This window comes from Cherax quadricarinatus, chromosome 67, assembly GCF_038502225.1.
Source record: "Cherax quadricarinatus isolate ZL_2023a chromosome 67, ASM3850222v1, whole genome shotgun sequence".
Classification (NCBI taxonomy): Eukaryota; Metazoa; Arthropoda; class Malacostraca; order Decapoda; family Parastacidae; genus Cherax; species Cherax quadricarinatus.
The window spans coordinates 19,008,791-19,023,282 of NC_091358.1; the positions used below are offsets into that span (position 1 = coordinate 19,008,791).

General features: G+C 38.6%; 1 protein-coding gene across 5 annotated transcripts in view; it reads left to right on the forward strand.

Moving 5' to 3' along the window:
* The window catches only part of LOC138854698 (zinc finger protein 271-like), a 43,605-nt gene extending 31,654 nt beyond the window's left edge, over positions 1–11,951 (forward strand). For all 5 annotated transcript variants that reach the window (XM_070099426.1, XM_070099427.1, XM_070099422.1 and 2 more), the window contains one exon: positions 9,040–11,951. In XM_070099426.1, coding sequence (XP_069955527.1) covers positions 10,385–11,938 — 1,554 coding nt within the window. In that variant the 5' untranslated portion in view covers positions 9,040–10,384 and the 3' untranslated portion in view covers positions 11,939–11,951. The remainder of the gene's footprint in view (positions 1–9,039) is intronic.
* The last annotated feature ends 2,541 nt before the right edge of the window (positions 11,952–14,492 follow it).

The following is a 14,492-nucleotide window of genomic DNA, read 5'->3' on the forward strand; positions in this document are numbered from 1 at the left end:
AACTATACTCTGTACTATAGTGTCAGTGAAGGAAGGAGCGAGCGAGAACTGAGCTACACTAGGCTCAGACATTAGGCTCACTTCTGCTCTAGTTGCTCTTTCTTCAACTTCAAATAGAGCCATACTTCCTAATTGCGACACTAGACTTTCTGAATCTGAACATAATCAGACATCTCTGTATGAGCAGGAAACAATATATCTTTAATTAATGCTCTGACAGTTTCAGCTGTGTAATTCCTGTTATACGTCACACCGAGATATTTGGCTACTTGCCAACACGTCTGAAGTTTTAATGTACTTAACTCAGACAAAGTCAGAGTATCAATTAACTGTTTCACTTTGGCATACATCACGAAAATAATTGTACTACGAGAGAGTGATTATTGGAAACTATAATCCTAATAGGAATTTTAGTGTTGGTTGTCTTAGAGTTAGAACGCAAACAGTATTTCCATCTCCTTGGATCAAGAGACTCAGTCAGGTACATAAATCCACCTGGTATGTTGTACAAGACTAAACTCAAAGTCTTCAGATTAGGAAAGTACTCAAAGTGTTTGATCATAGATGTACTAGTATGTCAAACTGGACAATTTCTCCAACACCTTGGATCAAGAGCATCCCGGACAGTTTCTCCAACACCTTGGATCCAGAGCCTCCCGGACAGGCCCCCATTTGTTACAAAAAACGCGATTCTAAAAGCTTAGAGATCTCCAGTGAATACTAGAAAGGACTGCCCTTCTAGCATCCAGCCTGTTACTGGGTTTTCGTAACAAGTAGTCAGTATCCTTGTCCAATTATCCATTAAAATTCAGTATGGTTCAATAGTGCTTTAGGATTACAACTGGTAGGCTACTAACTAGAGAAATAAAATTTAATAAATTTATTAAGTAGTAAGTTGTCTAGAGGTATATTATCAAATTAAATTAATTACAGCAATCAAAATAAAATCAATCTCTCGAGTTCAATATTATTGTGCTGAAAGCACATATCACATTTATAATTCTTAAGTACCGTCAGGTACATTAACATTTAATAAGATATTACAAATATGTACAAGTAAGTGTGTATGCGTGTAAGTGCTCTTAAGTAGTTAGCTATGTCTCAAGACTCGAATAAGACTTAAACAAGTGACTGACAAAGTCCTCAAATAAACTAACTTCTTGACCGACTGGCAACCCGAACAGTCTGCTTGAACAACAAAGAATGCTAAGCCCAATAGCAATGCAATATCAAGCGACTGCGATACAGAATCAGGAACTGGGAAATAATATAACGACACTAAGTAGGGACCATCTGCAGATCCTCCACTAAAGTTACAAAACTCCCAAAATACTGAATCTACGTTCAGCATAGGAAAAACTGTGACTGTGACAATACACAGGAACCAGTACAAAATTAGGTCAGAAGCTATAGCTAAGGACCTGAGATGTTCAGAGTGTCTATGTGACACACAACCTCAGTACAACGTCGAAAATCACTAAGTCTTTACAATGTTCTGTGAACAAAGTTCTACAGAACTAATAAGAATAATGAGACAGACAATCTGTCCAACCACCAAGCGAGTCTCCAGCAGACTGACTACTTCACAAGAGGTGAGGACACCCCCCCCTCGATCACGTGATAGCTACGTGGACAACTGCAGCTCAGAAGCCGGCAGTATAACGAGCGACAAGCGATAATTACAGTAGTTTGACAATCAAGACTAACTGAGCACATTTTATATACATCCTAACAATATGTAATATTTAACATCCTAACAACATAAGCTACGTCAAATAACAATATAAGGCAATACATTTGCGATTTAGCTATTATCGCAAATATAAGCAATATAAAATTATATGAAAAGGTAATATACATTACATATATACATAATAATCATTGTAACCCATTCAGGGGTTGCAACATAGGGTGAGAGGTGAGAAATATTTATTGTAAAAGGTCAGGTGTGGTAGGTCTGGCCGCCCCACCAACATATAATATACTGTACTTTTAAAGTGCCCTAGAATGATAGAATGATGTACAGTACACTCATTACTTACCTTAAAATATTTGTAGTCTTAATATAGGGTGAGAGGTGAGTATACAAGATAGAAACTAATAAATGAGAGAGAAAGAACGAGTAAATGAGAGAGGACAGAGATGCTGATTCTGTAAACAAGCAGACAAATGTGTCTGGTTATGGTTCATACACTTTCACTTCCATGTTTGTGAAGCTTAAACCATAATACAAACACCTTATATTTTGGACAAGTTGTCTCCACGTTGGTAAGGTAGAATAAATGAAGAGCAACACTCCCATTCTCATGTAACACACCATTTTTTGAAGGAATGAAGCTCTGCGTGAAAGCATACAAAAGGAATAATTTTCTACACTTACCTCCATAATACTATTGTGTATGCATTTTCTTTGGTGTTGAACTAGAGAAAACTTTATTCTTTCTGACAATCTTGACAAGACGACTGGAAAAACATCTCGTATTTATGTTAATTTATTCTACTGTGGGGTCTATTTATCATGTTTATATGTTATGTAACATGTTTATTATATAATTTTGAGAAAAATATCATACATGGATTAATGAAAATGTCTGTGTTAACGTAATGTACAATAATTAATATGTCTCAGTGATTATTATTGCATATTGTTATTATTATTATTATTATTATTATTATTATTATTATTATTATTATTATTAATATGGTGTCTTCAAGACTAATAAGACACTCTTAGTGATTTTAATGTGTACCTGCATGCCAGTACAGATACACATAACTACAGTGGATCCCCGGATATAGGGTGCTGCGGATATCAGCCGAATCAGATTTTGTCCTGAATTTGGGCTGGTGATTCGGAAATCAGCCATATTATACACACCCCCATGCCACTCTGCAGCATTCGTAAGTCAGTCTGGCTGTGTGTCTGGGTGAGTGAGCAACATTCCGTTCATTCATCCAAACATTTCATTATAATCCATTTTTTTGTGGTTATTTATTGAGTGCAACTGCGAAATAAGCCACCATGGGCCCAAAGAAAGTTCCTAGTGCCAGCCCTTTGGTAAAGAAAGTGAGAAACATGATGGAATTCAAAAGAGAGATTATATAAAAATATGAAAGTGGAGGAGGAAGAGAGGGGAGAATGTGCCTTCTTTAGTGATTAAGTGTGTAGCAAGTAAGTTAAGTGATTAAGCAGTAGAAAAAAGGGACACGAAACTAATTCCTCCAATTTTATTGGAGGTATATAGGGCCACTGACAACATATGCTGCTCTACCAGCATCTCCAAGGTAGGTGTGTACTATAATATACATACAATAACCACTTTATTTCTTTACATTCTCTATTATGTCTTTATACAATATTTTTCATTTATAAATCATGTGCTGTACATTGTTTCAGTGTGACTAGTGGTGTTTCAGTGTGACTAGTGGTGGTGGCACCACCACCACTATATGGCTTCTTATGCTGTCAGTGGCCATAAACTCAACACCACCACCACTAGTCACATATGTAATAACATATTTTATCTATTCTAGGGTATACAGTGGTACCCCAAGTTTCATACATCTCCCAATTCGAACAATTATATAAGTGTATTTTTGGAGGTCTGAAACGGACTAATCCAATTTACATTATTCCTTATGGGAACAAATTCGTTTGGTAATGACACTCGAACAGCCTTCTGGAATGAATTATGACCGAAACTTGGGGTACCACCATATATCATGTTTCTGTGTTATTAATATTGTTTATTATATCATATTAGATGAATCGTGATAGATAAATAAGCCGTCCGTGTGCGGCCTGGACACTCCATGTACAGCCAGTGTGCCACTGTTTACCGGCCAGTGAGGATGATTCCACGCTTACATGTGATACATTTTGTATTATTCCATTGTTTTTAGTGCTTGTAACTGCTAAATAAATCACCATGGGCCCAAAGAATGCTTCTAGTGCCAGCCCTTTGGTAAAGAGGATGAGAAACACTATAGAATTAAAGAAAAAGTTTGTAGAAAAATACGAAAGTGGTGGCGGTGAGGTTTGGTAGTGATGGTGGTAGTGATAGTGGTAGAGGGTAGTAGTGGTTGTGATGGTAATAGAGGGTGGTAGTATGGGCCAACAGGTCTGCTGCAGTGTTCCTTCTTTTTTATGTACACCAGCCAGGGTACTTCCCCACACACACACCAGCCAGGGTACTTCTCCACACACCAGCCTGGGTACTTCCCCACACACACCAGCCAGGGTACTTCCCCACACACCAGTCAGGGTACTTCCCCACACACCAGCCAGGGTACTTCCCCACACACCAGCCAGGGTACTTCCCCACACACCAGTCAGGGTACTTCCCCACACACCAGCCAGGGTACTTCCCCACACACCAGCCAGGGTACTTCCCCACATACACCAGCCAGGGTACTTCCCCACACACACCAACTGGCGTACTTCCCCACACACACCAGCCAGGGTACTTCCCCACACACCAGCCAGGGTACTTGCCCACCACACCAGCCAGGGTACTTCCCCACCACACCAGCCAGGGTACTTCCCCTCACACCAGCCAGGGTACTTCCCCACACACCAGACAGGGTACTTCCCCACAGGGTACTTCCCCTTCCTAAAGTTGGTACCTGACTAGCCAGGGTGTGGTTCATACGTTGGATTGCATGCAGCCAGCAGTAACAGCCTGGTTGATCAGGCCCTGAGCCACCATGAGGCCTGATCACAGACCAGGCTGCAGGGCATTGGCCCCCAAAACTCTCCAGGTAAACTCCAGGTGAACACACACCAGCTAGGGTACTTCCCCACACACCAGATTTTATTTGATTGGGACTTGCGCATGAGTGAATAGAATTATCAAAGCTTATTGCTTGGAAAGCATTGAAAATTGGGTTGGGCAAATATGATTCTGTTAGTGGGATGGTTTGTGAAGGACCTGCCTATTATGGCCCAACAGGTCTGCTGCAGTGTTCCTGCTTTCTTATGTGCAAACATTTATGGATGAACATCACCCTGATACAGCTGTTGCAGGCCGTGCTGGCAACATCTACAATGGCAATGTTGTGTCCCGTTTTAGGGAAATATTAAAGAGACGCCAGAAACAGAACTCTCTGGACATATTTTGTGCAACAGGGGTCCTAGTGGCATTAAAAAACAAAGAAGGGAAGTAACTCCGGAAAAGGACTTGGTACCTGAAGTCATTATGGAAGGGGATTCCCCTTCCCAACAATAGTACACCTCCATCCTCTAAATAACAAAAAAAAAAGGCACAATACCGTGACTGGAACGATACACAAATAACCCGCACATAAAAGAGAGAAGCTTACGACGACGTTTCGGTCCGACTTGGACCATTTACAAAGTCACACTAACCAGAAGTGGAGCAGGACAACTATATATAGGCAGGAAGAGGTGGTGGTGGAAGTAGTAGTAGTAGTAGTAGTAGTAGTAGTAGGAGTGGTAGTAGTGGGGAATAAGGAGGAGGAGCCAGTCAAATACAGTGGACCCCCCGCATAGCGACCTTAATCCGTGCAAGAGGGCTGGCTGTTATGCGAAATGTTCGCTATGTGAATGAATTTTCCCCATGAGAAATAATGGAAATAAAATTAATCCGTGCAAGACACCCAAAAGTATGAAAACAAAAATTTTACCACATGAAATAGACATTTTCCTACACACAAAGAGAAGGATACATGCACAGAAGTAGAGTAGTACATGCACAATATATATTGTGCATGTACTACTCTACTAAATGAAGAATAAATGACACTTACCTTTATTGAAGATGCAGCAATGACTGATGAGACACTGTGTCCTGGGAGTGCCTTTTCCTCCTGAGTACTGTAGGTCCTGTTTGGTATTTTCTTCCAGAACAGGCCTTATCACACTGTGTATGTCACTACGATTCTTAAGTCTCTCAAACCAACCTTTGCTGGCTCTAAATTCACCAATATGAGCACTAGTTCCAGGCATTTTCCCTGTTCACCTGGGTGTTAGTCGACTGATGTGGGTTGCATCCTGGGAGACAAGATTAAGGACCCCAATGGAAATAAGTTAGACAGTCTTCGATGACACTGACTTTTTTGGGTTATCCTGGGTGGCAAATCCTCTGGGGTTAATTGTTTCTTGGTATTCTCAATAAGCCACACCAACAACGGTGGTGCAGCAGCAGCAGCAGACGATGCTACAGCAGCAGCAGCAGCAGCAGACGATGCTACAGCAGCAGCAGCAGACGATGCTACAGCAGCAGCAGCAGACGATGCTACAGCAGCAGCAGCAGCAGCAGACAATGCTACAGCAGCAGCAGCAGACGATGCTACAGCAGCAACTGACGATGTTACAGCACCAGCAGACGATGCTAAAGCAGCAGCAGCAGACGATACTACAGCAGCAGCAGCAGACGATGCTACAGCAGCAACTGACGATGTTACAGCACCAGCAGCAGACGATGCTACAGCAGCAACTGACGATGTTACAGCACCAGCAGACGATGCTACAGCAGCAGCAGCAGCAGCAGACGATGCTACAGCAGCAGCAGCAGACGATGCTACAGCAGCAACTGACGATGTTACAGCACCAGCAGACGATGCTACAGCAGCAGCAGCAGCAGCAGACGATGCTACAGCAGCAGCAGCAGACGATGCTACAGCAGCAACTGACGATGTTACAGCACCAGCAGACGATGCTACAGCAGCAGCAGCAGACGATGCTACAGCAGCAGCAGCAGCAGCAGACGATGCTACAGCAGCAGCAGCAGACGATGCTACAGCAGCAGCAGCAGCAGCAGACGATGCTACAGCAGCAGCAGCAGCAGCAGACGATGCTACAGCAGCAGCAACAGACGATGCTACAGCAGCAACTGACGATGTTACAGCACCAGCAGACGATGCAACAGCAGCAGCAGCAGAAGACGATGCTACAGCAGCAGCAGCAGACGATGCTACAGCAGCAGCAGACGGTACTACAGCAGCAGCAGCAGCTGACGGTGGTACAGCAGCAGCAGCAGCTGTACCACCAATAGTAGCGATGGTTGATTGGGGTTTATTATACAACCTGGCCAGCTCGGAGACAAGCACTCCACTTTCATACTTATCAATGATCTTTTTCTTCATCTCCAAAGTAATTCTCACCCTTATTGCTGTAGGGTTGGCACTAGAAGCTATCTTGGGGCCCATGGTCACTTATTTTCCAGAAAAAAATCACCAAAAACACTGTAATAATACGAAATGTTCCGATTGTATGCTTGGATGTTACCGCGGAGGCTGGCTGGTAAACAATGCCACCGGCGGCACATGTGAGGCCGGCTGAGGGCGCACATTGGACGCGTCTCGGACGAAGGCCGCTGAGCGGGTTTTTGTCCGCTATGCGGGGCAAAATTTTAGCGATCAAAGCGTCCGCTATGCGGATTGTCCGTTATGCAAGGCGTCCGTTATGCGGGGGTCCACTGTACAAAGAAAGGGGAGCACTGCAAGGGACCTAGGTGCCCACAGAGGGAGAGCAAGTGCACAGAGGTGGGTGAAAGGGGAAGTGGTGAAATAAATAAAGAAGGAACAGAAGCATGAGACAGAAGAAAGAAAGACAACCCAGAGGAGAAAAAGGAAAGAGGAAAGGGGAAGAGGGAAAAGAAGAAAAAGAAAAAGAAAAAGAAAAAATGAGGAGTCAGGTTAAGTCACGGGTGTTCTGAAGTTTGGAGCATTTTACAGTGTAGTGGGAGAGGAAGGCATCTCATCACTCGTCAACAAGTCTTCAATAAAGGTGTCATTTTAGTAATGTTTTACTCTGCATCTTTTATTGTTTTCTCTGTAAGGAAATGTATATTTCATGTAAAAGAAATGATTTTGTTTGTTTAATACTTTTGGGTATCTGGAATGGATTAATTGAATTTCCATTATTTCTCATGGCGAAAATTAATTCAGAATAAGTTAGATTCGGGATAAGACGCTCTCTCTGGAACTGATTATTTATGCTATCCGGGGATCCACTGTATGTCAAGTACCTTAATTGTGATGAATGGTTTGAAAAACCGACAAGTTGAAGATTGAGACACTTATGCAGCATATGGGAATCTTTATTCAGGAGACGTTTCGCCACACAGTGGCTTCATCAGTCCAATACAAAGAGGAAGGTGTAAGGAGAGGAGGAGTATGAGGTAATCAGTCCCTCAGCCTGGAGTCGTTGTGTTCAGTCCATCAATCTTGTAGAATGTACAGCATAGGGCCATAGACGTGGCTTATATACTGTAGTGAGGTGAGGTGAAGCAGGCGGAGGCAGGGTCATAGTGGTACCATCCACTAGTCGAAGTAGGTCTTCGTCCAAAGGTTGAACAAGTGTTGAAGAATTCTTTGTAACAAGATCCCATGATGCTGCAGTGTCTGACAGTTGTGATGAATGGTTTGAAAAACCATAAGTGTCTCAATCTTCAACTTGTCGGTTTTTCAAACCATTCATCACAACTGTCAGACACTGCAGCATCATGGGATCTTGTTACAAAGAATTCTTCAACACTTGTTCAACCTTTGGACGAAGACCTACTTCGACTAGTGGATGGTACCACTATGACCCCGCCTCCGCCTGCTTCACCTCACCTCACTACAGTATATAAGCCACGTCTACGGCCCTATGCTGTACATTCTACAAGATTGATGGACTTAACACATCGACTCCAGGCTGAGGGACTGATTACCTCATACTCCTCCTCTCCTTACACCTTCCTCTTTGTATTGGACTGATGAAGCCACTGTGTGGCGAAACGTTTCCTGAATAAAGATTCCCATATGCTGCATAAGTGTCTCTACCTTAATTGTATAATATACTGGACTCTGCTTTATAAAAATAAATTTTGAAGCTACTTTTGTGAATATTTTCATCCTTTTTTATGTAAGAATCAAAGTCAGAGTTCATCTAATCCTACAAGTATTACACAATTTACTTATAATGTACAGTACTTAAAAATGTTATTATATTGAAAAAAAAATTGCCAAAAGATTATAGATTCTAAAAAGTTTTATAGTTCATTTTATGTGAATTTTCTTTCTTTTTCACAGCTCAGCCTTGTACCATAGGACTTACACTTGGAGTGCCGACACCAGTACCATTAAGCTCATGTAAGTGGCAGAAATACTGAAATATATAGCAACAGCATTAAGATACATAGTGACAGCATTATGTAACCAGTGTTAGAAATAGTACATATACAGTGTCATATACAGTGTCAACACCAGTGTCATGAAGCTCATGTAAGTGGCATAAATACTGTTATTCTCTCATGTTTAATAGTCTGCTGACACTCATTCTTTCTCTCAGATTTTATATTCAGCATTATCTCTGCTTGCAATACAGTATTTTTTTTTTATAAAACGCATTACACATACAGCAGAAACAATATAGAACATTTTTTAGTTAATCTCTTATGTCAGAGAAAATGTGCCTAATTTCTTTGAAGTTTTTAGCATTACTCTGTATTGAGAATGTTTAATGTAATACTAGTATCATATGGAAGGTATTATTTTTATGACCATTGTGCAGTAGCAATACACGTATCTGCACTGTATTAAATGAGTAATTTCCCATCTGTCTTATTCTCCCACCTCACTTATTTTTTACCTCTGTTCTGTGCCACTGTAAATTATCTATATCAACTTAGTACTCTAAGATGTTATCTGAATTCATCTTGTTTTCTGTCTATATTCCTGATTTTTACATGCACTGTGTCATGCTGTGTCTGGCATATATTAAGCTTCAGTTTTGATTGAATCATTATATTTCTCAAGGTGCATTCCATGTTATTAATCAGAAGGAAATCTTACCTTTGATGGATATCAACAAGGTTCTTAAGTTATTGTCATACAGTATTTAAACTTAAATGACACATATGTGTACTTGATACAAAATGCATATTGTTTTTTCATTTTGATAAATAAGTTTAAATAATATAAGGCCATTGGAGTAATAGCTTTAGTAGTGATGAGAGGTACTCAGTATGTTTTGGAGAGAAAACATTGTAGAAATAATTGTGTACAGGAAGTACCAGAACTGCAGTAGATTGAAAATATTATAGAAATAGCTTAAACATATAGGAATTACCAAGACTGTAGAAGAGAAAATTTGTATTATTATACATTGTTTTAAAACTGTTGTGAAAACTGTATAGAAACAAACACTTAAATTGATATGCAGCATTAAAGACCACTTCAAAAGAGGTACTTTTCTGCTGGTGAAGGGTTCTTGATCCAAGGAATTGGAGGTGTTGTTCCATTCCTTAGGCACTGTATTATCCTGACATGTTAGTAATTTAAAGAAACGAATATTGAATTTTAATCTGAACAGATATTAAAAATCTAATTAAGTACTTGAGATTTCATGTAAAAGATTACTAAATCAGTGTATAGCATGTCTACCCCACATGAAGAAGAATCTGATCAAGCAGCACAAATTTTAGTTTATCCAGAAGAGAAACTATATAAAAGTTCTGAGTGTCTGGAACACTTTTTACATACCGGGATTCATAAAATAAAAAAAATGCTTCAGTGTTCAGAGTGTCAAAAAATTTTTTCTAAAAATTCTGATTTAGTAAGACACTCTAGAATTCATACTGGAGAAAAACCATACCAGTGTTCCCAGTGTCTAAAAGATTTCTCCCAGAAATCTAGTCTAGCACAACACATGAAAATTCATACTGGAGAGAAACCACATCGATGCTCAGAATGTCTGAAAAACTTTTCAAATAAATCGGGTTTAATACATCACATACAAATTCATACCAAAGTGAAACCATATCAATGTTCAGAATGTTTAAAAGATTTTAATCATAAATCTGGTTTAATACAACACATGAAAATTCATAGTGGAGAGAGACCACATCAGTGCTCAGAGTGTGTGAAAAGCTTTTCCAGTAAATCTGGTTTAATACAGCATATGAAAATTCATACTGGAGTGAAGCCATATGAGTGTTCTGAGTGTCTGAAAGCCTTTAACTATAAATCTGATTTAGTAAAACACATTAGAATTCATACTGGAGAAAAACCATATGAATGTTCTGTGTGTCTAAAAGGCTTTTCCCAAAGGTATAGTTTAGTACAACACATGAAAATTCACACTGAGGAGAAGCCATATCAGTGTTCAGAATGTCTGAAAGTTTTTTCCCATAAATCTGATTTAATAAGACACACGAGAACTCACACTGGAGAAAAACCATACCAGTGTTCAGTGTGTCTAAAAGACCTTTCCCAAAAATCTAGTTTAGTACAGCACATGAAAATTCACACTGAAGGGAAACCATATCATTGTTCAAAGTGTTTAAAGGACCTTTCCCAAAAATCTAGTTTAGCACTTCACATGAAAATTCACACTGAAGAAAAGCCACATCAGTGTTCAGAGTGTCTGAAAGTTTTTAACCATAAATCTGATTTATTAAGACACATTAGAATTCATACTGGAGAAAAACCATACCAGTGTTCAGAGTGTGGAAAAGATTTTTCCCAAAAATCTCATTTAACATCACACAAAAAAATCCATTCTGGAGAAAAACTATATCAGTGTTCAGAGTGTCTAAAAGACTTTATCTATAAATCAAGTTTAGCACAGCACATGAAGATTCATACTGGAGAAAAACCATATCAGTGTTTAGAATGTGGAAAAGAATTTAACCAAAAATCTCATTTAGTTTTACACAAAAAAATCCATACTGGAGAAAAACCACATCACTGTACAGAGTGTGGAAAAAAGTTTTCCCAAAAATCTCATTTATTATCCCACAAGAAAATTCATACTGGAGAGAAACCATTCAAGTGTTTAGAGTGTCTGAAAGACTTTACCAAAAAATATCATTTAGCTCAGCACACAAAAATTCACACAGGAGAGAAACCATTTCATTGCTCGGAGTGTCTGAAAGATTTTTCAGCAAAATCAAATTTAATAAAACACATAAGAATTCATAATAGATAAAAACAGCATCAGTTTTCAGTATGTCTAATGGCTTTTCTGTAAATCACATTCAAGAAGATATATGAGAATTCATGCTTAGAAATAAAGTAATGTAAATGTTTAGTGTGTTTAAATTACTTTCCTCTAAATCTAGTTTAGTACAGCATACAAAAATATGTACTGAAAAAAAAAGACATTTCAGTATCCAGTCTTTAATTAGATTTACTAAGACACATGAGAATCCACTTTCGGAGACAAACAACATTAGTGTGAGTTCAAAATACTTTGCAGATCAATCTAATTTAGTTAAACACGTGAAAATTCATACAAGCACGAATTTATATCGATGTTTAATTTCTAAAAGAAGACCTCGTTAAATAGATAATTCACTTATTTCGCCCAAATTCTCTTGGTAGTTAAATCTTGCCAATTTGTGGTGTGATTAAAAGATTTTATAGCATCTAATTTAGTAAGATACAGTACGTGATAATTACCTAGTAAAACTTTTGCCAGTTTTCAATGTGTAAAAGATTACTTGCATAAATCAAAATTAATATTGCATATGTTTATTCACATAAAAAAAGAAAATTGTGTCCTCATTGTTAGTAAAACTGTTAAATGTAGTCTGAAGTATCATGATAGTTATGTAGAAGAGCTTGAATAGTTTCCAATGGGGCAATGAAACATTAGAAATAACAAAACTAATATACCTTGACAGCAATTTAAAATTCAACCAAGAAAGTTACCAAAGCAGTGGGCATCCTGTCTAAGAGAAATATTCAGATAGCCTCAGGAAGAAATCCAAATATTTTTTGTGAAGTATTTTTATCCACTTCTCTGAGGCTTTGGGTCCCACAACTTACACTAAGGTGGACCCATAAAAATCATATTTTATCTGTGTGTGTGTGTGTATATATATATATATATATATAGTATACGTATATATATATATATATATATATATATATATATATATATATATATATATATATATATATATATATATATACACATATATATACATACAGTGGACCCTCGACTAACGCTATTAATCCGTTCCTGAGAGCTCATCGTTAGTCAAAATAATCGTTATATATATATATAGTATACGTTATATATAGTATACGTATATATATATATATATATATATATATATATATATATATATATATACACATATATATACATACAGTGGACCCTCGACTAACGCTATTAATCCGTTCCTGAGAGCTCATCGTTAGTCAAAATAATCGTTAGTCAAGTAAATTTTCCCCATAAGAAATAATGGAAATCAAATTAATCCGTGCAAGACACCCAAAAGTATTGAAAAAAAAATTTTTTAACACATGAAATATTAATTTTAATACACACAAACTGAAGAAGACATGCACAGTTACATGACACTTACCTTTATTGAAGATCTGGTGATGATTGATGGGATGGGAAGAGGGGAGTGTATTGATGGTCTTAAGTGTTTAGAAGGGAAATCCCCTTCCATTAGGACTTGAGGTGGCAAGTCCTTTTTCGGGGTTACTTCCCTTCTTTTAATGCCACTAGGACCAGCTTGAGAGTCACTGGACCTCTGTCGCACAACATATCTGCCCATAGAGGCCTGTACCTCCTTTATGACATTCCTAAAGTGTTTCACAACATTGTCAGTGTCACCATTAAACACTTGTTCAGGTTTCAGTCCTTCACTGTCTATGTACTCCTTGAATTCCTGCACATATTTTTCAGCTGCTTTTTGGTCCAAACTGGCAGCCTCACCATGCCTTATCACACTATGTATGCCACTACGGTTCTTAAATCTCTCAAACCAACCTTTGCTGGCCTTAAATTCACTCACATCACTAGTTGCTGGCATTTTTCTAATTAAAACATCATGCAACTTCCTAGCCTTTTCACATATGATCGCTTGAGAGATGCTATCTCCTGCTATCTGTTTTTCGTTTATCCATACCAATAACAGTCTCTCAACATCTTCTATCACTTGCAATCTCAGTTTCGAAAACATACTTGCACCTTTGGCAAGAACAGCTTCCTTGATTGCCGTTTTCTTGGCCACAATAGTAGCGATGGTTGATTGGGGTTTTGTGTACAGCCTGGCCAGCTCGGAGACATGCACTCCACTTTCATACTTAGCAATGATCTCTTTCTTCATATCCATTGTAATTCTCACCCTTTTTGCTGTAGGGTTGGCACTAGAAGCTTTCTTGGGGCCCATGGTGACTTATTTTGCAGGTGCAATCACTAAAAAGGCTGTGATAATATGAAATGTTCCGATTGTATGCTTGGAAGCGACCGCGGTGGCTGGCTGGCTTGTAAACACTGGCCAGAAGTGGATGCATCTCAGACGGAACGAATAGTGTTGGTCGAGTTTTTTAGCGCTAATCGAGGCAAAAAATTTGCGATAAAATGTATCGCTAGTCAGATTTATCGATAATCGATGCCATCGCTGGTCGAGGGTCCACTGTATATATATATATATATATATATATATATATATATATATATATATATATATATATATATATATATATATATATATATATATATATATGTCGTGCCGAATATA